A 27,246-nucleotide genomic window follows, 5' to 3' on the forward strand; every position below is an offset into this window, starting at 1 on the left:
GACACACATGCACACATGTGCATATCCATACACACATGTGCAAGTATGGATGGGTGGGAACGACACCTGTTCCCTCCACCCACACAGGTGCACTGACACAGGTATGAAGACATGCCTATACACATATGTGTGCAGGTAAGAGGGGCACAGGCATTGGCACACATACCCAGGCACACACAAGCGATTCAGTGACCCCCCCCAGGGGTCTGCGCCCTCCTCCAGCTGTGGCTCTGTCCTCCTGAAGCCAGCAGAGGCCTGGCACTGCCGTGCCCAGGTCAGCAAAGCCCAGGCAGTGCCCACCCACCTTCAGAGGGCAGCACCCGGGAAGTGGGGCGAGCAGGGCACGCATGCCCCCTGGGGCGCCCCGCAGAGACCCAACAGAACAGGTCTAAGGCCACTCAGAGGGGGAGAATGAAGAGGGAAGACAGGCTGGGTGCCGGGAAAGGACGCTGAGGCTCGGGGGGCCCCACGGAGCCCCGAGGGTGTGGGCGGAGGGGGGCGGATACTCTCCCCTGGGTGCTCTCCGACAAACCCCCAGCAGCAACACCGTGGGGACCCACCCTGAGCCCCCTCTGCAAAGACCATTCCTAAGGGGATTCCCACCTGCTCTTCCCCCCAGAGGCCAGCCGGGGAGTGGGGGGGCCTGGACTCTGGACTCAGCAGGAAGTGGGTTTCGGGGGCCAGAACCCAGCCCAGCGTCAGAACCCATCACCCTCTTTGGGGGGAAACTCCTGAGCTGGCCAGGGGACGCTGCACCCCAGAATCGAGGGAGGGCTGGGGCCCGGGGCCCGACGGTGGTGGGGGCAGCCGGCCACCTCCCCAGGAGCAGCTTCTCCTGGGGGACAGCTGGGCGCGATGCTGATGTCACCCCTTTCCTGAGCAGAAAGCTCAGGACGTGAAGGCAAATCTCCAGAGAGGTCCCTCCAGTCCAGCAGGGAGCCCCCCGCCCCCCGGGTCCCCGAGAGATGCCCCCCGCTCAGTCGTAGGCTCAGAGCCTCTGCTGGCAGCTTCCAGAAGGCGGGGCCGGGCTCAGCTCCCCTCTCCGCCTGCTAGACCAGAGACTCCTTGACCCCGGGACGCACCGTCTGAGCCGGGGGTGCGGGTGGAGGGGGGGCGGCAGGCCCAGCGTCCTCCGAGGCGCCCCTGTCCTCGGCCGCCGGGCTCTGCACGGTGCCGCTGGTGTCGCCCTCGGGGCCGTACATCCTGTTCATGGACTCGGCGATGAGGCCCTCCTTCTCGGGGGCCCCGGGCCCGCTGCCGTCCAGGCTGTGGCGCGACAGGTAGGAGGCCTGCTTGACGGAGCGGCGGAGCAGGTGGCGGCGGAAGGCCCTCTGGATGCGGATGGCGCACACCTCCTCGTGCTTCCTCTTGAGGGTGGTGGTGATGGGCTCGTAGGAGACCTTGGAGGGGTTGGCGGCCATGAACTTCTCCTCCATGGTCTGCTTGAGGGCGTCCATCTCCCCCGAGTCGCCCAGGACCTCCTTGGTCAGGGCGAAGAGGATGTCCAGGCAGTGGATCTTGTCCCCGGGCACCATGGGCAGGTCCAGCGTGATGAGCTTGATCTTGTTGGGCTTGGCGATGCGCAGCGGCTCCTGCAGCGTGTCCACGAAGTCCGAGAGGCGGCTGTAGGCGATGAACTGCGTGGCGTCGGGGTCGAACTTCTCCCACGTCTCGTAGAACATCTCGAAGTCGTCCTCGCACAGCGGCTCCGTGCTCTCCTCCGTGGCCACGTTGAAGTTCTCCAGGATGATGGCGATGTACATGTTGACCACGATGAGGAAGGAGATGATGATGTAGCTGCAGAAGAAGCAGATGCCGATGGACGGGTTGCCGCAGTCCCCGCGCACGCTCGAGCCCGGGTTCTCCAGCGTGGGGTCGCAGTCGGGCGGCCCGCTGTTGAGGATGGGGTTCAGGAGCCCGTCCCAGCCGGCCGACGTGGTGATCTCGAAGAGGCAGATGATGCTGTTGCCGAAGGTCTCGAAGTTGAACATGTCGTCGATGCCCGACTCCTTCTTGACGTAGGCGAAGTTGGACATGCCGAAGATGGAGTAGATGAACATGACGAGGAAGAGCAGCAGCCCGATGTTGAAGAGCGCGGGCAGGGACATCATGAGGGCGAAGAGCAGCGTGCGGATGCCCTTGGCGCCGCGGATGAGCCGCAGGACGCGGCCGATACGCGCCAGGCGGATCACGCGGAACAGCGTGGGCGACACGAAGTACTTCTGGATCAGGTCGGACAGTGCGAGGCCTGCGGGGATGGGAGCGGGGAGGGGAGGGGCGGATGTGTGGGTGCAAGGGGGCCCGGCCCGGCCCGGGCGAGCAGGAAGGAGGAGCTGGGCCCTCAGCAGGGCGGCAGAGACCCGGGGAGGTGGGCGGTGGCACTCTCAAGAGGGGCGGGCAAGGCCCAGCCTCGTGGTGGGGTTGCTGATGTTATGACGGGGAGGGGGGTGCAGGAGAATGGCTCTGTGGAGGGCACCCGGAGCTTGTGGTGACTCTGCTTCCCTTCCCCCCCAGCACAGTTGCCAGCCCTTGAGGCCAGGGCTACCTGCTGGGGAGTGCATCGTTAGGCAGTTTGGCCCTAGAGCAAGCAGGACACAGGGACCCAGCAGCCCACTTGCGGCCCAGCCTCCGGGGCAGTGCCTGGCCACCACTGTCCCGTGTCCTTAGGTGATGTGGGGCCGTCCTGGGGTGGATGCCCCGCCCAGACGGGGGTCACCCCCGTGTGGACACCCTGTGTGCATCTGAGTGCACAGGCACCCGGCTGGCCCAGCCCAGCCCCGCTCACCCACGATGGACAGGATGACCACCACGAAGTCGAAGATGTTCCAGCCGACGGTGAAGTAGTAGTGGCGCAGCGCGAACATCTTGAGCACGCACTCGCCGGTGAAGACGATGATGAAGACCATGTTGATGTAGTACAGGATGTCCACCTTCAGCTGGCTCTGGTCGTCCGTCTCCACCATCATGGTGACCATGTTGAGGCAGATGAGGATCATGATGGTGATGTCAAACACCTGCTTGGTGACGAAGTCGTACACCATGCCCTGGATCTTGTTCTGCGGGCAGAGGGGGCGGGCAGGGCTGGAGGGGTACACAGGAGCCCCCCCGCAGGGATGGAAGGGCAGGAGGCAAGGGGAGGTGTGTGGGGGGGAGAGATGCTGGTGGTGTCATCTAGGCCAGACCATTCTGTGGGTCTGTGGCCCCCTGGCCTCCCCCCAGGAACCCTCCACCCACTCCTCTGCCCCCAAAGCCACTGGGCACCAGGGAGGGGTCTAGACGCGTCCACCCATCTAAGAGCCTTTGCCCAGATGGCCCCAGGTGAGGAGGCAGATGGATTTGGGGGGCTTTGTAGTGGAGGTGGGGGTTCAGACCAGACACTGGAGCTTCTTGGGTGCTGCACCCGAGGGGTCTTCGCACAGTGACATGGAGGGATCCCTCCCGGGGGCAGACCCAGGGAGCAGCCTGTGTGCAGCACAGCACCCACGGCCCTAGGCGCCTGGGCAGGCCTCCCTGGAGGCTACGGGGGAGGCCCGGGCGCACCTGAGGCCGCGGGATGGGCTTCTGTGGCTTCTTGGAGCCCAGCTTCTTCATGGCATTGTAGTACTTCTTCTGCTCCTCCGTCATGAAGATGTCTTTCCCTCCAAAGTAGAGTGGGATGGGGCCATAAGGTGGGGCACTCCCCACTCCCAGGGCCTCCCCCCGACACACCCCCTGCAGCATCTCCAGCAGGGGTGCCTCATGGGAAGGGTCTGGTGGGGGGGGGGGGCTGCAGGGGCCAGAACAGAGTTCAGAAGGGCTGGGGGGCGGGGAGGGGGCACTTCGCCTCTCTAGCTTGCTGTGGCCGAGACCCGGTGAGGCAGGAAGCTGACAGAGCAGGGAACGGAGGCCCAAGGGAGGCCTAGCTGCCTCCCGCACCCCCGGTCACTGGGTGGGATCCGGGCCCACAGGGCGGAGGGAGCCCCGATACTCATCTTCTTCTTCTGCTGGTTGAAATTGTCAATGATGACGCCGATGAAGAGGTTGAGGGTGAAGAAAGATCCGAAGATGATGAAGATGACGAAGTACAGGTACATGTAGATGTTCACCTCGTACTGCGGCTGCTCCTCCTGCTGCAGGGCCCCAGAGCAAGGCGGGCTGTGCTGGGCGCCAGGAGGGCTGGCCGTCCCCTGCACTGCCCCCCTGCAGGCTCCGAGGGCCAGGGACCCATCCCCCAGGACTGGGGGAGGGGGTTGGCTGATGAGGCAGCACGGGGGTGGGGATGGGCAGACGTGGCCCAGAGGGTGTTCCCCAGACCCCGTCTCCGAGCCCCCCTGCTCACCTCTCGCGAGTCCACGGCCGCGTACATGATGTCCATCCAGCCCTTGAATGTAGCCTGGGAAAGCAGTCACGCTTCAGGGAGGGGGCGACTTCCTGTCTCCACGCGCCTCGACTCGAGCACCAGACAGAGGCCAGAGGAAGGGGGGGGGGGGTCGCGCCCGGCCCACTCACCACCTGCAGGAGGGAGAGGTAGCCCAGGCCCACGTTGTCGTAGTTGACCTTGACGTTGAGCCAGCGGACCTGGCCCGTGTGCATGAGGCTCTCGCACTGGGACTTGTTGTTGACCTCGGAGATGTCGAACCTCTCGGACGTGGTGGTGTTGATGCAATAGTAGAACTTGCCGGCGAACAGGTTCACGCCCATGATGCTGAAGATGAGCCAGAAGATGAGGCAGACGAGCAGCACGTTCATGATGGACGGGATGGCACCCAGGAGGGCGTTCACCACCACCTGCGGCGGGCAGCATGGGGGCATGACCCAGGGCGCCCCCCCCAACAGCGCCCCGTTGGGTCAGGCCCGGAGAGAAGCACAAACTGAGGGAGGTGGGTGGAAGGGAGCAAGGGGCTGGGCTGGGGGGGCTGCACCTGGGCGCTCTGGTGGGCACCGGGCCACGGCCAGCAGGCAGGAGGCAGAGAGTTCCCCCTCTGGAGTGCAGGAAACAGCCCCACCCTCGCTGCGCCAACTCATGCGAAGACCAGAAGCCCCACAGGCCCTGAGGACGGGCCCTCAGGAGAAGCTGCTGTCGCTCCAGAGGGGCCCGGGGGGCGGGATCACTGCCTGGGCAGGTGGGGAGGGGTCCCAGCTCCTGACTGAGCCCTCATCCCTTGGGGAAGCCCCTCTGGTCTTGACAACACACTGTGCTAACCAGGCACTTATCAAGGATGTGTGTGGGTCAAAGGTGTGTGTGTGTGTGTGTGTGTGTGTGTGCGGTGTGTGTGGGGGGTGCTGGTACAGGTTGGGGAGGGACACCCAGGCACAGCTGGGACCTGCCCTCCTTCCTCCGCCACCCCCACTCCGGCTTGAGCTGCCTCTGCTGCCCCCTAGTGGTGATGAAGTAGAAGCGCTAAGGGAAGGTCCCATTGGGCCTTCCACAGTCTCTGTTCAATCCACTGTCTCTCAGTGGAGGCTGGAGATCGGAAACACAGCTATGCCGTCCCCACCTCCTCGCAGAGCCCCCTGGCACCCACCGTGCGCCCCCAGGGCCCCCGGGTTACCCACCCTCATGCCCTCGAATCGCGACAGTGCCCTGAGGGGGCGCAGCGCCCGCAGTGTCCGCAGGGATTTGATGGGCCCCAGCTCCGAGTAGCCCAGCCAGTTGGCCACCAGGCTGATGATGGAGACCTGCGGAGGGAGCGGGGGTCAGTCCCCCCCAAGTCCAGGGCTCAGGGAAAGGCCCCCAGGGGTGGTGCTCTTGGGGGACGAGCTGCCCTGGGTGAGCGTGGCCACCTCTGGGGCAGCACCACATCTTCAGCCTCTGGAGAAAGGGGCAGGGCCTAAGGCACCCACTTCCCCTCTGGCCTGACCCCCTTCCTCTTTTGTTTGGTCACACCCGAGGATGCTCGGGGCTTACTCCCAGCTCTGCACTCAGGAATTACTCCTGGCAGTGCTGGCACGGACCCTGTGGGATGCCGGGGATCGAACCTGGACGGGCCCTGTGCGAGGCAAACGCCCTCTCCGCTGTGCCCTGGCTCCAGCCCTAGCCCGAGCCCCTTCCCGGCTTGCTTTCCCGGCAGGGCTTGAGCCTGGTGCTGGGCGGACTCACGTCGACGATCAGGAAGTCGAGCCAGCACCAGGCGTTGGTGAAGTAGACCTTGAAGCCGTAGGCCACCCACTTGAGCAGCATCTCGATGATGAAGATGTAGGTGAACACCTTGTCCGCGTACTCCAGGATCGTGCGGATCACGCGCCGCTGCTCAATGTAGATGTCCTCGAAGGCCTGGGGGCACCAGCAGGGTCTGGCCGGCGCCCCCCCCTTTTCGCACCCACTGGCACCCCTAGCCTAGGAACAGCAGCGCCCACCGTGGCACGGCTTCTGCCCGGCCCACCTGGGGGGAGGGGCGCACAGGGAGCCCAAAGGTCTCTCTAAGGTGAGGGTATGGCTGGTGGGGCTTGGGGTGGGTGGGCTTTAAGGGATTTGAGCCCCCTGGATTGGGGGGGTCACCTGGAGCCCAAACCAGGGCTGGCCTGGGGCGGGGCCGCGTGGGGGCGGGGCCGCCCCGCCTACCAGGGCTCCGCTGCTGAGCAGGATCATGAAGACGATGAAGGTCTCGAACCAGTTGTGCTCGACGATGCGGAAGCAGGCCCGGCGGAGCGTCCACCACTGCTTCCCCCGGCCCTGGGAGATGTCCACGGACAGGCACGGCCAGCGCTGCACACAGGCTGGGGGGCAGCGGGAGCCCCGTCATGGGGGGCGGGGCCGGGGCACCCCAGCACGGAGCCGCTTGTAAACGGGGACTGGACGGGTAGGGCGGATCCCTCCTGGCCCACCCCTGGGCCCGCGGTGAGCCGGCCTTGTGGGGACGCTGCGGCCCTCACCCCAGGAGGAGAGTCATGGGGACCCCGAAGCAGCACTGACTCCCTGCGCCCTGGAGCCTCCCCAAAGTGGACGACGCGGCCCCTGGGGGCCCCCGGGAGACCCCTCGGGGGCCGCTGCGGGAGGGGCTCCTGTCTGTTGGCTGGAGAAAGTCCCTTTCTGGGCAGTGGGGGTGCCGCGTGGATTTTTCTGGAAAGGGGCAGTCAGCTGAATCAGTTGGGTGTAGACTGGGGGCCACAGGGGCGGGGCTGGGCCGGGCTGTGGGCCCCGGGTGGGTGCGTGCAGCGCCGGGCCCTCACCCTCGGTGAAACACTCTTCAGGCTCCTCCTCGGGGTGCTCCTCGGCCTGCTCCACAGGGTCCTCCTCGGGGGGCTTGTAGTCGGCCGTGCTGCCCACGGAGGAGGTCCCGTCGCAGGGGTGCTGCGGCAACTTCTGCAGGGGGAAGGGGGATGGTGGGAAGGCCACAGGGTCACGTGACCCGGCCCTCCAGCACGGGTCCAAGGCAGGGTGGGGGAGCAGGAGGGAGGGAGGGGGCACTGAGCCCCGGGGAACCCAGCCTGGCCCGAGGGAGCCCCAGGGCAGCGCAGGGCAGAGGCCGGCCAGGAGCGGGGTCGCCAGAGACACGAGGGGTTCATGCAGGAGGAGCCGTGCAGGGGGGCCGGGCCGGGCAGGGAGACTGAGCAGGAGGACGGGCAGTCTGGGAGGGCTTTCAGGGGGCAGAGGAGGGGGAGGCTGTGCCCCCCAGTCTGTGCCTCCCCTCGAGGGACCCGGCAGGCACTGAGTGCGTTCCCGGTGAGGCTGCGGCTTGGGCCAGAGGCACCCAACGCAAGCGGGCGCATCGGGGGAGGCCTGGCCAGACGCCCCTCCTTCCCCAGGCCGGAGTCCGCGTGCCAGGGGACCCTGCCCTGACCAGGGTGCGGAGAGGGTCGAGGAAGGGTCAGCCCTGCATTCAGGGTAGGGGGCTTCAGTCTCCGTGTGCCCAGAGGGTAGGAAGGGAAACTGAGGCAGGGGGTCTCCACGCTGCTTTCCCTCCGTGCACCCCGACTGCCACGGTCCCCTCTCAAAGGCCCTGGTGCCAGCCAGCCCTCCCCGCCCCCGCGCCGCGTACAGACGTCGGTGCCACATTTCCCGGGTATTTATAGCTTGGCAGACACTCGGCCTCCTGGGAAGCCGGCGTGCCACATATTTAGGGCAATCGGGAGCCAAGAGCTTTCAGGGCAAAGTTCATTCAGGCCCTCCAGCCCCGCCAGGCCCAGGGCGGCAAGTTGGGGGGCAGGGGTGAGCCCTGGCTGAGATTCCATGTGCCTCCCTCCCCGTCAGAGCTGGAAGCGAGCAAGGGGACCCTAGCCTCTGCCCAAGCTGCAGGGGTGCCCTGTGGGCCCCTCCCCACTCCTGCAGGGGAGAGGCGGGGGAGGGGGCCTCTCCATCAGGGCGCCCCTCCTGCATGGCAGGGCAGGGCTCCTGTTAGGCTGCATCCAGTTTGGTGCTCCTGGGCCCCTTGACCCCTTGACCCGGGCTTCTCACTGACCACACTAGGAGGTTCCTTCCAGCCTTGGGGGCCCTAAGCAGAAACAGCTGGTGATGGCCAAGAGCTGGCAGGGGCACTTGAAAGCCCCGCCTCCACCTCCCCCCCCCACACAGTTTCTGTGCTCAAGTTCAGGGCCCCCAGGTAAGGCCTCCCATCCCACAGCGCCCCCTTGCTGGCCGGAGGACCCAGGTGGGGCTGCAGGTAGGGGTGAAGGAAGGGGGCGAGGATGGTGGTGCCTGAACCTGGCTCACACCAGGCCTGAGTGAGGAACCCGCTGAACATACAAAGAAACTGAGGCTCATGCAGGATGGGATGCGGGGGGGGGGGTGCTTGTCTCTGCTCACACGAAGGCTGGGGACTGGGGGAATGACTCCAGGGTCAGGAGCACGAGAGTCCCCAAGCATGGCGGGGAGTGGCCTCCAAACAATGCACCCGGAAGCGCCCCTGAGCACTGTCGGGGCGGCCCCCTCCCCTCCTCGGAAGAAAGGAACAGGAAGGGAGGAGGGGCGTGCCGGCCCACCTTGATGTCCTCAGGCTCCGAGAAGGTGTCGGTCTCCTCCTCGGTGGGCAGGTCCAGGTCCGACTCCTCGGAGGCGATGGGCACGTGGATGGTGAGGTAGGGGTTGTTGATGAAGTTGAGGTGGTCCAGCTCGACGCCGGGGGGCGCGCCGTCCGCCAGGCCCACGTGGTTCAGGATATGGTTGTCCTTCTTCACGTCCTGCTCCCCGTCGGCCGGCAGTGGCTCCTTCTTCTCGTCCTCGGGGGCGCCGTCCCCGGCGGTGTCGGCGTCGGCGGCGGCCACCTCCCCGAGCTTCCCAATGCGCAGGATGATGTCCTTGGGCCGTAGGACCTGCCCGTGCAGCAGGCCCAGCAGGAAGGCCTTGGCGAAGCTGATGCCCCACTTGATGCGCCCGATGGCGATCTGCAGGTTGTTCATCTCCCCGTCCTCGTCCGAGGCCGCCAGGCTGTCGGCGCTGAAGGAGCTCAGGAGCAGCGCCAGGAACAGGTTCAGGACCTGGGGTGGGGGGCGGGAAAGCGGGGGACATTCCGAGCCATCCGCGCGCGGGGGCAGGGGTGCTCCCACTGCTCCTCCTCACTTGGCAGAGAGGGAAACTGAGGCCCAGGGCCCTCTGCCGGAGGCAGAGACGGGGTAGGGAGGCCACTCGTAACGGACACTGCTCTCAAAACTGTCCCACACCCCCACGGCAGGGAAGGCAGAAGCCGAAGGACGTGCAGGTTCGGGGCTGGAGCGGTAGCCCAGCGGGGAGGGCGTTTGCCTTGCATGTGGCTGACCCGGGTTCGATCCCCAGCATCCCATACGGGTTCCCCGAGCAACACCAGGAGTGATCCCTGAGTGCAGAGCCAGGAGTAACCCCTGAACATCGCAGGATGTGACCCAAAATGGAGAAAAAACAAAAAGATTGTGCAGGTTCCCGTCTCAGCCCTTGGGGAGAGGTGGCTCAGTGGTTAGAGCTCTCTCTTTCTTAGGGGGCAGCGCCTGGCGGTGCTCGGGCCTTACTCCTGGCTCCGTGCATGGGGATCACTCCTGGCAGCATTCGGGGGACGTATGTGGTGCCGGGGATGGAACCTAGGTTGGCTGCATGGGAGACAAGCGCCCTCCCCGCTGTGCTCACTCTCTGGCCCGTCAGCTCTTGCCTCGCTTGTGTGAAACCCCAAGTTTCACTCCTGCCACCGCCTCGCCCCCAAAGGCTACTCCAGCTGCAGTCTCCACGTTTCCCGAACTTCCCGGGAGCCTCTCCCCTCTGTGACGTCATCTTTTCCTGTCTCCGTGGGCCCTGCAGTGCCAGGGCTGGAGCCAGGCCTCAGCCCCCAGCAGGGTGGGCAGCACCGCGGGGCCAGAGCTCAGCCCTGCCGCAGGCCCCGCCCCTCTCCCTCTGGGGGGCGCTGGCCTACTGTCCTCGCCCTGGGACCCCCCTCTCCCTGCTCCTGGCTCTCTCCGCAGCATTGGGAGAGACTTAAGAGCCCTATGCCCCTGTCCCCAGGACAGATACTGCTGAGCCTGGCCCCGGGTGCAGGGGTGGGCAGCCCCTGGGTCCCCCGCCCTGGACGTTCCAGGAGGTCCATACATGGCACCCGGCCAGCTACAAAACTGTACTGCTGGCTCTGAACCCCCTGTGCCCTGTGACTGAGTGTCCTGGCCCCCGGCCCTGCAGCTGTGTGTCCAGGCAGCGCCATTCTGTCTCAGTTTCCTCATCTGTAAACTGGGCATGATTCCGGTACTAGCTCCTCGCGTGGCTGTGAGTTATGAGATGGAGAGAGGGGAGAGCACTGTTAGTCGGCTGTTAGTGTACAATGAGACCGTCCCGGGTCCGGAGTAGAGTGTGATTCTCAGAGAGGTGGAGCAACTTGCTCTCAGGCACACAGCATGGAGAGCATTGTGCCATGTTAGAGCCCACTGCCTGTTTAGACTAAAGTGTGAGTGACTACTCTGAAAATTATGCCAGCTGGTGGCCCATTTCCTCCCCAAGCCCACCCATCCTTGGGCCGTGAGGAGGAAGGGGGAGTTGAACTGGGATGGGGGGCAGTGGCGGTGTGACTGAGACAGAGAAGGGGCCTGTGTGGAGGCCCCCTGCCCAGCTACTGCCCAGCGTCTCCCCATCGGCCTCTCACGGCCCCTCTGTGCTCACTAGCGTCTGCCCGGGTGGTCCCTGCGCTCCCGCTCCCTCCCCGGAGACATGCGGGAGGAGCCCGACCAGCTGCCTTTGCCCTCCGCTGGGCCTAGGGCAGCTTCTTTCCCTTCCCTGGCAGCCAGTGTCCGGTTGCCAGAAGCACATCTGAGATGGGAATTAGCTGCTCTCTGGTCAGCAGGGTTTGCGCACGGCTCCTGCCTGGGACAGAAATAGCCGCCTTGGGCAGGCGGGAGGGCGGGCTGGAGAGGAGGGGTGTGGACGCCTGGCCGGCCTCGGACCTCATCGCTTCCTGGCTGTTCGCAGGGAGTGCCCAGGGGCCATGGGGAGAGGGAGCAGGGTCCCCACACCCGCAGCTGCCCCGCTGCCCTCTGGCAGGAGCCTGCTCCAGCGGCCTGGTGGGGTGGCAGGGACAGTGCCCAAGGAACCAGCGTCCCCTCCCTCAGGTTCCCCAGCCGCTGAGCATGGTGGGAGACCCAGCTGGCCTGGGCAGGGTGTATGTGAGTGCACATAATGCATGTGTGTGCATGTGAGACAGGCACATGTGGGAGACCCAGCTGGGCTGGGTAGGGTGTATGTGAACGCACATCCATGCATGTGTGTGCATGTGAGAGAGGCACATGTGGGAGACCCAGCTGGGCTGGGTAGGATGTATGTGAGTGCACATAATGCATGTGTGTGCATGTGAGACAGACACATGCGGGAGAATCCAGCTGGACTGGGCAGGGTATATGTGAATGCACACATGCATGTGTGTGCATGTGAGAGAGGCACATGTGGGAGACCCAGCTGGCCTGGGCAGGGTGTATGTGAGTACACATAATGCATGTGTGTGCATGTGAGACAGGCACATGTGGGAGACCCAGCTGGCCTGGGCAGGGTGTATGTGAGTGCACATAATGCATGTGTGTGCATGTGAGACAGGCACATGTGGGAGACCCAGCTGGGCTGGGTAGGGTGTATGTGAATACACATCCATGCATGTGTGTGCATGTGAGACAGGCACATGTGGGAGACCCAGCTGGCCTGGGCAGGGTGTTTGTGAGTGCACATACATGCGTGTACGTGCACATGAGACAGATGCATGTGGGAGAGCCCCGGGGAGCAGAGGAGGGTATACATGACTGCATATACATGGAGGCATGTACATGTGCACCTGAGACAGGAGTGTGTGGGAGAGCAAGAGCATGCGTGAGTGCAAATACATGCATGTGCATGCATGCGCACATGTTTGAGAGACGAGAGCATGCGGTAACGGCCACAGGCTGCTCAGTGCAGTGCTCCCGGGCCCTAGAGCCAGGCTCCGGGGTTCAAGTCCCGCACAGAGCACAGCTCCCCTGCCTGGACTTCACTTCCCCGTCTGCAGCAAACCTGCGCTAGGGACTGGAGGTGTGGCGGGTGGAAAATGTGGCAACGAAGTTTGATGAACCTCAATGGCCAAAAAATTAATTCTGATTTGAAAACGGACTGAATCGAGGTTCTCCGGCAGCTCTGGAGGAGCTACAGGGCACAGCTCAATCAGGACGGCCTGGAGGGGGCCTGGCGCGGGGGGCAAGTCACAGCACTGACAGAAGCCGGCCCGGTGGGGGTGCGCCCTCGGCCCCGGGGCTGGGCGCTGTCAGCAGCCTGCACGCACGGCCCTCGCCTGTCCTGGTGGCTTCTAGCCCGGCTTCCTTTCTCGCCATGTCACTGCTCCAGGCAGAGCCTCCCCAGGCCCAGCGTCCCTTTCTGCGGGTGCTGGGACCACTAGGGCAATGCCCACCATGCCTGGCATGAAGAGTGGGCTGGGCACACACAGTCCCACTCACCCCACCCTCAGTTGCCACCACTGACCCCCTTTTCAAGGGAGCACTGGGGGCAGAGAGCTCTATCCCGGGATGAGGTTGCCCAGGCAGTGAGTGGCGAGCCAGGGTGGGGGAGGGGGGTTGAAGGGTTTTGAGTTTACCAGCCCAACCCTGCCCTAAACTCCGAGAGGGCGGGGGGTGTCTCTGGGTCCCCTGGGATGGTGCCTCCGCCCACGGGCTCCTCCCCAGCTCCCCTGGCCCAGGCAGAAGGAGGCGACATCTGAGAAGGGCTGATGCAGCAGCCCCAGGACTGCACCCACCCCTGTGCGTTCCCAGACCTGCTGCCCAGGCCACGAGGGCACCACGGGGGGCAGCTGGGCTCGGGCAGGACAGAGCCCACCCCACCCTCTGTCTGGGTCGTCGCCACAGACATGCCCGTCAGCTGGCCCGTTCCTCAGGCCCAGCTGCAGCCCACCTGCTAGCCCTGACCACTGAGGGCAGCGGGCTGGTGCGGTTATACATTTCCGCCTTTTCTCAACATCCGGGCCTGATCCTTGGGGAGGGAAGAGGTTCAGAGGCTGGGAGGAGGAAGAGGAGGAGGAGGAGGAAGAGGAGAAGGAGGAGAAGGAGGAGGAGGATGAAGGAGGAGGAGGACGGTAGGAGGGGGAAGAAGGAGAGAAGGAGGAGGAGAAGGAAGAGGGGGGAGGAAGAGGAGGGGAAGAAGGAGGGGAGGAGGGGGAGGAGGAGGAGGAGGTGTAGGGGCTTGGGGTACTGACCCCCTGCCTTGCCTCTCTGCATTGTCAATCAATCCTCTCCCCTCACTTCCTTCCAGAGAAGCCAGCCCACACAGAGAGACGCAGAGTTCAAGGTCATGCAGATGGCCAAGGAGCTGGGTTTGGAAACTGGGTCTGGGTGACTCCGATTACCATGTCACTTTATCCCAAACACTAGACTGTGGCCGGACTTCTCAGTGGCAACTGCAGCCCCTGAGAGAAATGCAGACCCCCCCCCAGCACCACCCCCACCCCCAGCCTAGAGTGGCTGACTGAGATGGGGGCGACGAGGCAGAAATCTAGAAGTTAAGAAGGTCTTGGGGTGGGGGGGCTGGAGCGATAGCACAGCGGGGAGGGCGTTTGCCTTGCACACGACCAACCCAGGTTCGATTCTCAGCATCCTGTATGGTCCCCCGAGCACCGCCAGGAGTGATTCCTGAGTGCAGAGCCAGGAGTGACCCCTGTGCACTGCCGGGTGTGACCCAAAAAAAGCAAAGAAGAAAGAAGGTCTCACGACTAGGCTGGAGCGATAGCAGGGAGGGCATTTGCCCTGCACACGGCTGACCCAGGTTCAATCCCCGGCATCCCATATGGTCCCCTGAGCACTGCCAGGAGTCTGAGCACTGCCAGGAGTAACTCCTGAGTGCAGAGCCAGGAGGAACCCCTGTGCACTGCCGGGTGTGACCCAAAAAAGCAAAGAAGAAAGAAGGTCTCACGACTAGGCTGGAGCGATAGCACAGCAGGGAGGGCATTTGCCCTGCACACGGCTGACCCAGGTTCAATCCCCGGCATCCTATATGGTCCCCTGAGCACTGCCAGGAGACTGAGCACTGCCAGGAGTAACTCCTGAGTGCAGAGCCAGGAGGAACCCCTGAGCATCGCTGGGTGTGACCCAATATAGAAAAAAAAAAGCCTTGGAGATGGGGGAGGCAGACTGTCAAATACTGGTCATCTCATCGCTTATACAGTTCAGCCGCTTATGGCCCGGGCCCCAGCTGACCGCCTGGTTCCGAGGGAATCCAGGGGTCTCGGGTGCCTTGCTGGCATCCTTGGGTTTGCTGGCACTGGGCGGGGCGGCTCCCAGCCCCCCTGCCCCGCGCACTCACCACCAGGTTGCCGATGACCATGACCATGAGGAAGACCGTGAGACACATGGGCTGGCCGGCCACCTCCATGCAGTCCCACATGGTCTCGATCCACTCGCCGCACAGGATGCGGAAGACGATGAGGAAGGAGTGGAAGAAGTCGTGCATGTGCCAGCGGGGCAGGCTGCAGTCGGAGGCAATCTTGCACACACACTCCTTGTAGCTCTTGCCGAACAGCTGCATGCCCACCACGGCGAAGATGAACACGATGATGGCCAGCACCAGCGTCAGGTTGCCCAGGGCGCCCACCGAGTTGCCGATGATCTTGATGAGCATGTTCAGGGTCGGCCACGACTTGGCCAGCTTGAAGACCCGAAGCTGTGGGTGGAGGTTGCGGGGTCGGGGGGTCGGGGGATGATGAATGAAGCCTGGCTACCCCCGGCCCCTCCCAGGAGAGCCCCGTCCTTAGGCGGCAGAACCATCTCCCAGGGCTTGTCCTGCCTCCGTCATCTGCGGCCCCCACCTGCCTCTGCAAAACGGGATGTTTGACTCCTGTTCCCCCACCCCCCTCCTCGGCAGATGTTTAGAAGGAAAAGCTCTTGTGTCTCACAGGAGGAAAGGATTGACAAGTGAAACTATAGGTGGGGATTTGATCTCACCCCGTAAGAGAGCAGGAAGACAGAGGAGGCATAAAGTGGGCGGTTGGTAGAACGTCGATAACTGAGAGGTAGACATAAAGGGGGATGCTGCATTACGCCATTGTGCTGCGTGGAAGGCCCTCACGCAATATAAAGACATGGCACAAAAAAAAATTAAAAATAAATGAGATTAAAAAAAGACATGGCCTGGAGGAATATCTCAGCGGAAGACTGCTTGTCCTGTAGGCTTTGTTTGTTTGTTTTGTTTATTTGTTTTTGGGTCACACCCGGCGATGCACAGGGGTTACTCCTGGCTCATGCACTCAGGAATTACTCCTGGCGGTGCTCGGGGGACCATATGGGATGCTGGGAATTGAACCCGGGTCGGCCGCGTGCAAGGCAAATGCCCTCCCCACTGTGCTATCACTCCAGTCCCTTGTCCTATAGCCTTACAAGCATATCTGGTCATGAGTTCAAAATCCCGGAGTCCCACAGACACCAAGCATGACTCTGGTAGTCCTGCACCTGCTATCACATACTCCGCACCACCCCCACCCCACGCAACTCTGGGTGTGGGAGGGGCAGTATTGCAAAGTCCCTAGCCTAGTACAAAAGCAAACTCAAGTCTCGGTCTTCGGGTCTGCAGAGTCTCCAGGCCAGCCAAGGGCTCTGTCGGCCTGATCAATGCCAGCTGAGGCGGTCACTTTGCCCATCCTTATCCCGTCTAACTTATTTATTTATTTATTGCTATTTAGACCACGGGGCTGGAGCAATAGCACAGCAGTTGGGCGGTCGCCTTCCACAAGGCCAACCCGTGTTCGATTCCTCTGCTCCTCTCGGAGAGCCCGGCAAGCTACCAAGAGTATCGAGCCCGCACGGCAGAGCCTGGCAAGCTACCCGTGCATATTGGATATGCCAAAACCAGTAACTATAAGTCTCTCAATGAGAGACATTACTGGTGCCCGCTCGAACAAATCCATGAGCAACGGGATGACAGTGACAGTGATTTAGACCACACCTGGTGATGCTCAGGGGTGACTCCTGGCTCTGTGCTCAGGGATCACTCCTGGCGGTGCTCGGGGAGCCATATGGGATGCTGGGGATGGAAGCCGGGTCTGCCACGTGCCAGGCAAGTGCCCTCCTCCCTCTTGTCCTATGACTCCGCTCCCTCTTATTTTCTCCATGGGAGCCACGCAGGCCGGGGATCGGAGCTCAGGGGCTGCACATGCTTCACCTGTGCCTGCTCCCCATCCCCCTCCGCCCCCCCCCCCATCGCGGCCGCGCGCCCCCTCACCAGGCGGAAGGAGCGGAGCACGGACAGCCCCTGCACGTTGGCCAGGCCCAGCTCCACCAGGCTGAGGGTGACGATGAAGCTGTCGAAGATGTTCCAGCCTTGCTGGAAGTACTCGTAAGGGTCCATGGCGATGAGCTTCAGCACCATCTCGGCGGTGAAGATGCCCGTGAAGACCTGCGGGGGTGCCCTGCTCAGGCCTGGGGCGCCTCCCACCCCGTTTCTGGCACCCACACGGGGTGGGGGGGAGGCTGGGTGGGCACCATGCAGAGCTGCGCCACCCTGTGCCTTGCCTGGGGATCATGGGGGACACTGTGCTCGGACCTCTGAGAACTTGGAGGTTAGCACAGTTGACCCAGACATGAGGAAATGAAGCTCAAGGGCTCACGTGGGAGTGACTTGGGGCTCAGCCCACTCTTGGGGTGCTGCGTTCAGTCCCCTTGATACCCTGCTGGGCCGGGGCCCCGGGACCCAGCAAATCTAGATGGACTTGGACGTCCAGGGCAGAACCAACAGGGGACAACGTTGAGAATGAGTGCGAGCTGCACCCCTAAGCCCTGGCACGGCAGGAGTCTGAGGGCCTCAGCGTCCCCCAAAGCTCCCTGGACATGTCCCCTTCCTGCTGGCCACCAGCTGCCTGCAGAGTGCATAGCCTGCCCCGCCCAGATCTGTCTCTGGCCACAGCAGGTAGCCCGAGGGCAGAGGCTGGGGGCTGGGGCCGCCCTGTCCTCTCTGGCTCCCACATCCCCATGCACAGGACGTGCTGCCTCTCAGGCTGGGCAGCCCTGGGTCTGAGCCCCGGCCAGCCCTTCTCCTGCTCACCCTCCCTGGACGCCCCGTTCCTCGGGACAGGACCGGGGTGCCCTGCAGGTGCCCTGCAGCCGGGGGAGTCAGGGGCAGGAGGTTCCCTTTGTCAGCGCCCAGGCGCTAATGCCCCTAATGGCAGGGATCAGCGGGCGGATCAGCACATGTCAACAATAGCTGCGGAAAGGCTGTGGCGAGAGGAGGTTGTGGGCAGAGGACTCCCGGCTTTCAGGGCCTGGGCCCCCCACGGCCCCCGGGGTGGTAAGGGCTAAGGGCCCCCACATCTGAGTCTCTTGGTGACTCTTAGGCCCCTACAATAGCCCCTAAAGATGGAGACCTGCCCTGAGCCCCCCTCACTGTGACCTGTGCACCCCTCTTCCTACCTCTGATGCCACGGCACGGTCGGATCCCCAGACTCCCAGGAACCTCCACCCGCATTCGCCCCTAAACAGCCTGAACCCCAATTCCGTGTCCCAGATACTTTCGTGCCTCTCCCTTGGAGAACAACGTGCCACATTGGCCCCCAAGACTGTGCCCTGTTTCTCGCCGGCTCCACCTGGCGTCTCTCCAGCCCCACTCTGCCCTGCTAGCCTGCCTGGGCAGTGCCCACCCTCTCCACCCCACCCCCCCGCCTGGGCAGAGCCTGTCCCTCCTCCCGGCACCCCTAGGCCTCCCGCCAGCCTACCAGGTTGCCGACGTAGAGCACGTGGTCGAAGTGCTCAGTCATGGGGTAGTGCTCCATGGCCATGAAGAGGGTGTTGAGCACGATGCAGATGGTGATGCCCAGGTCCACGAAAGGGTCCATGACGATGAGGTGGATGATGTGCTTGAACTGCACCCACGGGGCGCAGCAGTTCCAGATGAGCACCTTCTGCGAGCACTTGTACCACCACGGCGGGCACTTCTGGTGGGCCTCTTCCAGCTCTGGGGTTCGAGGAAGACTGGCACCTTTCCGGAGATCTCGGGAGCCGCCTTCCAAGCTCCACCCCCTATCCATGTCCACCCAACCTTGCCCCCTCGACGCCCAAAGGGCACAACACCACCCTCCATGCTCTAATCTACCCCCTTGCCTTCACGCCCCCCGCCCCTCTCTCCATGCTCCCCTCCGAGGCCCCTTCCCCGTCTGCCCTGCATCTCCCCACCCTCTGCGGGGGCCCAGGCGCTTGGCCACAGAAGCACAGACACCCTGACTGGCTTGCTGGCGGGGAATCCAGGAGCAGGGGTCTCACTTGCTACTGTACCTCTGGGGAGCAGATGGACGCCCCCACTCAGGACCTGCTCCCCGTTTCCTGAGCAGAGTGGTTTTCTGGGACCACCCCCAGTGTGAAGCCCTTCCTTCCTTCCTTCCTTCCTTCCTTCCTTCCTTCCTTCCTTCCTTCCTTCCTTCCTTCCTTCCTTCCTTCCTTCCTTCCTTCTTTCCTTCCTTCCTTCTTCCTTCCTTCTTCCTTCTCCCTTCCTTCCTTCTTTCCCTCCTTCCTTTCTTCCTTCCTTCCTTCTTCCTTCTCCCTTCCTTTCTTCCTTCCTTCCTTCTTCCTTCTCCCTTCCTTTCTTCCTTCCTTCCTTCTTCCTTCCTTCCTTCCTTTCTTCCTTCCTTCCTTCTTCCTTCTCCCTTCCTTCCTTCCTTCCTTCCTTCCTTCCTTCCTTCCTTCCTTCCTTCCTTCCTTCCTTCCTTCCTTCGTTCCTTCCTTCCTTCCTTCCTTCCTTCCTTCCTTCGTTCCTTCCTTCCTTCATTCCTTCCTTCCTTCCTTCGTTCCTTCCTTCCTTCCTTCTTTCCTTCCTTCCTTCCTTCCTCCCTCCCTCCCTTTCTCCCTCCTTCTTTCCATCCTATCTTTCCTTCCCTTCCTTTTCCTTCTTTCTTATCTTTCCCACCTCCCATCTGTCTATGTGTTTGTCCATCTGTCCTTCCCTCTATCCATCCACCCATCCATGTGTGTGCTTTTCACCCTCTCCCCGTAACCTGATAATCCCAATCTCCTCATGAGATTCAGGGGAGCAGCATAGGAATTTGGGGGCTTCTGAAAATATCTGGGTAGCAATTAATGTTTAACTTGGACCCAGCAGTTCACTGAGAGGCCAGGGACTTCATTTCTAGAACCTCGGGCCTTCCTGGCTAGTGTCATCACCTCATCCTTCCCCGCAGCCCTCCCGGAAGCTCCCGTTAGCCGCAGCTGCCTGAACGGGGCCAGATTGGGCTGAGACCGTCGTTCCCCGGGCCAGGTCTCCTGTGCCAGCCTGAAGTGGCTGTCCTGAGGCCGGGCCAGCTGGCCTCCCCTCACCCCGCCGGAGCCTGACGGGCAGAGCCAGGTGGCCCGGGGTGCTGGCGCTCACCTTCCATCGCGTCTGAGATGCCGCTGTCCTGCTCTCCCGGCGCCGCGTCCACGCTGCCGTTGCAGTCTTTGCTGTGGGCAGGGTCCCCGTCCGCGTCTCCGCCTTCCAGAGCCTGGGCGGCCTTGGCCTGTGGACCGCAACAGCCGGGGGTGGGGGTGGGCTCAGGGGCTTCGGTGTCCCGGTGACTGGCCCCACTGCACCTCGGCACAGCCCTCGGTGGTGATGGGGTGACAGGGTAGAAAGGCCCTGGCTGGGACCCTCATTCCCGAAGCCCTTCCCCCGCCCTCTGAGGTCTTTCCGGTGTGTTTGTGTGAAGGCCACATCCAGCAGTCTGTGGGGGGCGCTCCTCCTGGTTCTGTGCTCGGGGATACTGCTGGGCAGTGCTGGGGGGGGGGCATGTGACGTTGGGGATCAAGCCTGGGCCTCCCAGTGCAAATACTCAACCTCTGGGCTACGTCCCCACTCCCTCTGGGTCTTGACCAACTGCGCTGTAGGAGATGAGGAAAGGAAGGGTCCCCCCCTCCCAACACCTGGGCCCTTGCCTCTCCCTCTGTGCACAGGAAGAATCGCAGAACCACCGACATTTCAACTGGCAGCTACTTCTGGTGTCACTGCCCCTCCCTGCCTTCTGCTAACAGTGGGACATCGAGGCCCAGAGCCGTGACATAATTATCCACCGTGACATAATTATCCACCGCCAGTTGCCTTGAGTCCCACCCAAGCCCCTTACTTGGAGCCTCCTGCATGCCCATCCCCACCCCCCCACCCCCCCCCCCCCGCCTCAGCAGGCCCCACCCCCTGCCTCAGTGGATTCCCACCACCAGCAAGTGCAGAGGGGGACCCAAACTGTGGGGCAGGGGGACGCCCGGCCCTTCAGCCGTCTCTCCCCAAGTCAGACCTTCTCCACCTCCTCCTGATGCTTTTTGTACTTCTCCAGCATCTGCTGAAACTCCTCCTCCTTCTCCTGGTTCTCGGCCAGCGTGGCCTCGTTCTGCTCCTCGTACGCCATGGCCACGACCGCCAGGATCAAGTTGATGAGGTAGAAGGAGCCCAGGAAGATGATGACCACGAAGAAGACCATGTAGGTCTTGCCGGCTGCTCGCAGGGTCTGGAAGCAGGGGGAGGAGGTGGGGGTGTCACAAGGCAACCCCCCTTCTGCCCGCAGCCTTCCTCACCTAGGCAGGCCGAGAGATGTAATCTTGGTGATGGGTAAGTTCAGACTGGGCGGGGGGGTTGACCTTGGGAGAAAGAGCTCCCTGGGCTGCGACACATACCTGAGGTTTGATCCACAGGATCAGCTGGTCCCCCCACCCCATCACCTGCCATCACCCCCACCCCTCGCGCTCTGGGGATCAGGCCTCGAGGGCAGGGTCCAGGAAGCAGGGGTTGGCACTCCGTGGCTCTCTTAGCCGTTCCTAGGAGAGCCAGCCCCTGACTTCCCTGGCGTCCTGATCTCAGAGTCAGGGGGAAGGTCGGAGACAGGACCAGCCTGAGCATCACTACAAGCCAGGCGTCCAGCTGGAGCTCAGCGGAGAGGAGTGACACTGACCATGCTGCCGGGGACTGTCACCACGAACAGCATTCGTGTCCACGATGCCTCTGGGTGGGGGGGGGTGGCGAGACTCACGCTCACTCAGCCTGCCCGCCCACTCGAGGTCTGGCTGAGCTGAGACTCGGAGCTCCCCCGCCCCTCCCCCTGGGCTGCCGTGAGTGTGGCTCTCGAGGCAAAAGGGGAGAGCAAGGAAGGGCTGTGGGCCCTGGCTGGGCGGGGGGCGGGCTGGGGCAGCCGTACCAGCTGGAAGAGGTTCTCCCAGTAGTCCTGCGTCATGAGGCGGAAGAGGGCCAGGAAGGCCCAGCTGAAGGTGTCGTAGCTCGTGTAGCCGTAGTTGGGGTTCCGCCCGGCCTTCATGCACTCGTACCCCTCGGGGCAGCGCCTGGGGATCAGACGGGGGAGCGAGGTCGGAGGGAGCTCGAGCTGGGGGGCGGATGGGGGAACCCCTGCAGTCCTGAGTCCTGAACACAGGACCGTGTTCCCTCTCTGGCCAGGGACTCCGTCCCAGACCCCCGGGGCGCCCCCCACTCACCCAGCGTCGCTGCTGTTCCCACAGAGCAGGGCATCGTTGGAGCCCTCCAGGAAGTAGTAGTTCCCTAGGTGAGGGGGCCACGGGAGCAGCGGGTCAGACGCCGGCACTCACCCTGTTGCCCACCTGGGGACCCCTTTGCTCCCTCCTCGAGCAAAGGGATAAGACCCCCCCATCTCAGGGGAGCTCCAGTGTCATGACACAGGAAAAGATGGGGCGGGGGCATGGTTGCATGCAGGGGGTCACTGCACACCTGCCCAGAAACCCAGGGGTGAGCCACCGTGGGGAGGCTCGAAGCCAGGTGCTCCTTCCTTCCTTCCTTCCTTCCTTCCTTCCTTCCTTCCTTCCTTCCTTCCTTCCTTCCTTCCTTCCTTCCTTCCTTCCTTCTTCCTTCCTTCCTTCCTTCCCCCCTTCCTTCCCCCTTCCTTTCCTCCTTCCTTTCCTCCTTCCTTCCTTCCTTTCCTCCTTCCTTCCTTCCTTCTTTCCTTCCTTCCTTCCTTCCTTCCTTCCTTCCTTCCTTCCTTCCTTCCTTCCTTCCTTCCCCCCTCCCTCCTTCCTTCCTTCCTCCCTTTCTCCCTCCTTCTTCCCATTCTATCTTTTCTTCCCTTCCTTTTCCTTTCTTCTTATCTGTCCCACCTTCCTTCTGTCCATGTGTTCATCCATCTGTCCTTCCCTCTATCCATCCACCCATCCGTGTGTGTGCTTTTCACCCTCTCCCTGTAACCTGATAATCTCAATCTCCTCATGAGATTCAGGGGAGCAGCATAGGAATTTGGGGGCTTCTGAAAATATCTGGGTAGCAATTAATGTTTAACTTGGACCCAGAAGTTCACTGAGAGGCCAGGGACTTAGTTTCTAGAACCTCCAACCTGTGGGGAGGCTTGAAGCCAGGGTGCCAGGGTGGAACAGGGGAGCCTTTCTCCAAGTTGTCAGGAGGCACTGTGAGGCCTAAGGGGGCCTCGCATGCTCCCGTGGGGGTGCAGTGGGATGCGGGGTGCGGGGTACGTCTGAGACGAAGGGGACCAGGGGCATGCGTGTTAGTTCCTGTGGCTTTTCAGACTGAGAACATCAGGATTTCCAAGTCACTAGGAGTCGCCTTCGCCCTGGGAGAAAGGTCGTGTCGTCTCCACCTTGTAGCTGGGGTCCAAGGGCTCAGGGCTTGCCCCGGAGGCGGGGCCTGCGACCCCCACTCCGTCCTCACCTTCGTCGTTGATGTACGCGTCCCAGTCAAAGGTGGAGTTGCTGGCCCAGCTCTCGCGGCCAGCCCAAGTGTCGTTGCTGGCCCAGGTGTCGTTGGCGAACCAGGTGTCGTTGGCGAACCAGGTGTCGTTGATGAACCAGGTGTCGTTGCTGAGCCCCGCCATGTCCAGCCAGGTGTCGTTGCCCAGCCCGGTGGAGTTGGTGTCGTTGAAGGGCGGGGGCCAGCGCACGCACTTCTGCCGCAGGTTCCCCATGAAGAGCTGCAGCCCCACCAGCGCGAAGACGCTCAGGCAGAAGACGGTGAGGATCATCACGTCCGACAGCTTCTTCACCGACTGGATCAAGGCCCCCACGATCGTCTTCAGCCCTGACCACAGGGAGGGGGAGGGGGCGGGGGGCCAGGCGAGCGGGGCAGGAGGATCACACCCCTGCCCAACACTCCCTGCTATTCCCCCCCAGACTCCGCCAGCTCCATCTCCTTCCAGACGTGGTTTCCGAGCCCCCACCTCTGGGAAGCCTTCCCAGACCAGCCTCCATCTTTCTCCGACCCTCAGCCGTGAGCCCCGGGGGCCCACAAGCTCTTAGCTGCCAGAAGAACGGGTGATGGAGACTCTATGGGCATTATCTGACTCATTCCGAGCGCGACAGACAGGCCTGCCATGGGACCTAATGAATGTCACCAGAGTGTGAGCTAGAGAGTGCCAGCCTCCAACTTCTGCCCTTAAAAGTTAGGATTCAGGGGCTGGAGCAATAACACAGCAGGTAGGGCATTTGCCTTGCACAAGGCCAACCCGGGTTCGATTCCCAGCATCCCATATGGTCCCCTGAGCACCGCCAGGAGTAATTCCTGAGTGCAGAGACAGGAGTAACCCCTGTGCATTGCCAGGTGTGACCCAAAAAGCAAAAAAAAAAAAAAAAAAGTTAGGATTCAGGAGCCAGAGAATTAATACAGGGGTTAAGACCTTGCATGTAGCAGGCACTGATTCTATCTCTGGCACCACGTGTGGTCCCCTGAGCACTGCCAGGGGTGGTCCCTGAGCACAGAGCCAGGAGTAGCCCCTGAGCATAGCGGGGTGTGCCCCCGCATCCATAGGAGCTCAGTAAGGTAACCAGAGGAGGGGCTGAAGCTCTTGGCAGGCCCTTGTGTAGTTTGCCCTACTCCAGTTCCAGTAAGTCTTAAAGAAGCCAAACTTTAATACCACATTTCAGGGACGGAGTGATAGTACAGCAGCTAGGGCCTTGCATGCAGCTGAGCCGGGTTCGATCCCCGGCATCCCATATGGTCCCCTGAGCACCTCCAGGAGTAATTCCTGAGTGCAGAGCCAGGAGTAACCCCTGAGCATCACCGCGTATGACCCCAAAAAGCAAAAATCAACAAAACAAAAGCAACCCACATCTCAACCTGTTTAATCATGGGACCCCTTTGCATCTTCCTTGGGGGAACCTCCCAAGGAGTGTTCAAGGAGAATGAGGGCCACTCTGGGTGACTCTTGGCCAACAAGGCTGGGAGGTTCAATGTTCAGGGCCAGCAGTGTGTGGGGATCTCTGGAGCCATGCCGTGGTAGCTGGGGGTCGGGGCAACGCCAGGGATTGAACCTGGGGCTGGTCTGTCCAGGAGCAAGAGGGTTCACTCCAAGGAGCTCCAGACTGAGCTTGACTGACCTTGCTCTTGGCCCCTTTTGAGTGGACACGCTCTGGTGGATGCCAGGGACAGGTCCACGTCACTGACAGAGACCCCCAGCTTCTTCCAGGGCCTGATCTAAGGGACTCTTCCTTTGATGCTATTGATAGTTTAATACCTTTGACCTATGCCTGGTGGGGCTCAGGTCTCCTGGCTCTGCACTCAGGGGTCACTCCTGGTGGGGTGCTGGGGGTTGAACCTGGGCAGCAGCAGGCAAGACCAGCGCCCACTCACTGCCCTATCTCTCAGGCTCATTTCACGCTTCTCGAGGGATTCCTTTGGAGCTCCCCCGCCGCCTTGCTTATCCGTCTCGTCCTTATCGTATCTTCGGGTCTGGGCCTTAGCGTGGGATTCCCTGGCGTGCCCTGCCGTGTGCTTCTCGTGTTTGACTCAACACTCATGGACCCGTGACGCAGCATGTGGCAGGTGGATAAGTGCCCTGGTTGGTAGGAGGGTGGCGAAACCTCATCCCGACCCCGTGAGTGGCACACGGCTCCCAGGTGGGGACACTGAGGCAGGCGAAGGCCAGGCCCTCGTCAGGGCCGAGTTGAGAGGCGGTGGAGGTGAGAGGCAGAGCCGCGCGCCCAGGCCCATCCCTGACAGCCTGTTCCCAGCCGGGACCCCTTCCCCCACCCCCCACCCCCCACTCTGGGTCTAGGCTTCGGGGTGAACCAGCACAGGTGCCAGCCGGGGAGGCGGGGCCCTCCCCTATACCTGGGATGACCGTGATGGTTTTCAGGGCTCGCAGCACCCGGAAGGTTCTCAGGGCTGATATGTTTCCCAAATCCACAAACTCGGTGAGGTAGCTGCGGGGGGAGCAGAGAGCGCCTTGTCAGGGCCGGCCGTGGGCGATGGGCCTTTTCCAAAATGAGTCTTTTCCCAAAGAGTCCTTGCAGCTGGGGGCTCCTCGGGGGCTTACTGACCCCCGAAACATGACGACTGGGGTCTGACTACTGGGAAAGATGACACAGAGCCTTGCTGGGGTGCGGGGATGGCAAATGTCACCCAGCTCTGGGGGCAGGGGACACAGTGGACCTGGGCACTAAGCTATGCTAGTCCCTGGGGGGGGGGGGGAAACCAGCTACCTGGGCTCGGTGGGGCCTAGAGCCCCACAGTTCACTCTCCGCACCTCCCCGCCCAACCCAGTGCACCCCTCCGAGAGGCCAGACCACCCACCACCCCTTTTGAGGCCTGGACCTCTCCCGCCCCATGGTGACCCTGTGGGGCCCTGCTCACGCCATCATGATGACGCTGAAGTCCAGCCAGTTCCAGGGGTCCCGGAGGAATGTGAAATCGTCGATGCAGAAGCCACGGGCCAGCATCTTGATGAGGGACTCAAAGGTGTAGATGCCCGTGAAGGTATACCTGTGGCAGGGTGCAGGCCCGTGTGTGTGTGTGTGTGTGTGTGTGTGTGTGTGTGTGTGCTCGCGTGTGTATACATGTATGTACGTTTGTGTGTGCATGCATGAGTATGTAGGTGTGTACACGTGTGCATGCATGCATGTGTGTGTGTACACATGTGTGCATGTGTGTACATGCTTGTATGTGTATATGTGTGTGCCATGCCGGGGACTCTTGATCTTTGGGGTGGGGCTCCCCAGCTGTGCTGAGGGGGTCCAGGAGCCTCTTCCAGCAATACGGAGCAGGGGTGGGGCACGGGGGTGGGGCATGAGGTGCTGGGCACCAAGGCAAGGTCCTGCAACCTGCAGGGCTGTGCTCCAGCCCCCTGGCTATCTGCTGGGAGTGACATGGTCAGTGAGTGCCAGGGCCGGGGGTGGGGGCGGGGGCGGGGCCGACTCACTCCACGTCCTTGGACCAGGACGGCGGGTCACTCATGGTCATGAACACGCAGTTGGTCAGGATGGTGATCATGATGAACATGCTGAACAGCGTGGGCGGGCGTCAAGGAAAGGACGGAGCAGGGAGGGCAGGGGAAGAGGTGTCCGCCCCCCCCACCCACCTACCCACCCACCCGCCGCGCCGCCCGCCCCTCGCCACCCCTGGCAGGATATGAGTGGATGAGCACCTTGATGGCGCAGCGCCGGACGATGCTGAAGGGGCTCAGCAGGTAGAGCGCGGGCGTGGCCGAGAAGCGGAAGATGGACTTGCCCTTGTTGAGCACGATGAAGGTCTGCGAGGGAGAGGCCGTGAGGCGGGGCCGGCGGGCGTGGGGCCGGGCCCCCTCCCGCGCCTCACCTTCTTGTCGCTGTAGTAGGGGTCCAGGTCCTCCAGGGGGATGCCGATGACCTCAGGCGGGGGGTCCCCGTAGATCAGGGGCAGGCTCTTGCCCGCCTCCAGGTCACTGCGAGGCTTCCGCTCGGGCTCCTCGATCTCCATCTGCTTGTTCCGCAGCTGCCGGGCTTCCTCCTCCTGTGCCCGCTGCTCTATGGCCGCCAGGGACTCCGGGGTGAAGGGGCGCAGGCTCTCGGGGCCCAGCGGCAGCAGGGTGGGCAGAGACGCGCTGGCCATCCTGGCATCCTGGGCTCAGGGGCCAGGAGGGTGGCAGGCACACAGCCCGGGGCGGTACCCGCTCTGGGGCTCACTTCCTGCCCGTC

The 27,246-nt window shown here is 62.8% G+C and overlaps 1 protein-coding gene across 2 annotated transcripts; it reads right to left on the bottom strand.

The window, feature by feature from the left end:
* Nucleotides 1–339: 339 nt before the first annotated feature.
* Nucleotides 340–27,160, bottom strand: SCN4A (sodium voltage-gated channel alpha subunit 4). 2 transcript variants are annotated; one of them, XM_055131561.1, is made up of 24 exons: nucleotides 26,888–27,160; nucleotides 26,704–26,822; nucleotides 26,493–26,582; nucleotides 25,928–26,056; nucleotides 25,406–25,497; nucleotides 23,012–23,377; nucleotides 21,814–21,877; nucleotides 21,522–21,663; nucleotides 20,628–20,837; nucleotides 19,730–19,856; nucleotides 18,087–18,325; nucleotides 16,601–16,774; nucleotides 14,690–15,046; nucleotides 8,899–9,393; nucleotides 7,150–7,279; nucleotides 6,542–6,696; nucleotides 6,080–6,253; nucleotides 5,536–5,658; nucleotides 4,489–4,767; nucleotides 4,319–4,372; nucleotides 3,972–4,109; nucleotides 3,541–3,645; nucleotides 2,786–3,056; nucleotides 340–2,248 (listed from the first exon to the last, which is right to left on the bottom strand). In XM_055131561.1, exons 1-24 carry the CDS (start codon nucleotides 27,158–27,160, stop codon nucleotides 1,050–1,052), a joined length of 5,505 nt encoding a protein of 1,834 aa, XP_054987536.1. In that variant the 3' UTR covers nucleotides 340–1,049. The 2 variants fall into 2 exon arrangements, with proteins under 2 accessions (XP_054987536.1, XP_054987535.1); XM_055131560.1 differs by having other exon boundaries at nucleotides 7,150–7,282.
* Between the last annotated feature and the right edge of the window lie 86 nt (nucleotides 27,161–27,246).

Source organism: Sorex araneus, chromosome 3 (genome assembly GCF_027595985.1).
Source record: "Sorex araneus isolate mSorAra2 chromosome 3, mSorAra2.pri, whole genome shotgun sequence".
In the NCBI taxonomy this organism is placed as follows: domain Eukaryota; kingdom Metazoa; phylum Chordata; class Mammalia; order Eulipotyphla; family Soricidae; genus Sorex; species Sorex araneus.

Bases quoted from the DNA above. Each gene is read 5' to 3' on its own strand.
- SCN4A (XM_055131560.1), bottom strand. From the start codon at position 27,160: ATGGCCAGCGCGTCTCTGCCCACCCTGCTGCCGCTGGGCCCCGAGAGC. The intron at 26,583-26,703 runs ATATCCTGCCAG...ACGCCCGCCCAC, and splicing joins ATCAAGGTGCTCATCCACTC to GCTGTTCAGCATGTTCATCA. The intron at 3,646-3,971 runs ATGAGTATCGGG...ATCCCACTCTAC, and splicing joins TCAACCAGCAGAAGAAGAAG to TTTGGAGGGAAAGACATCTT.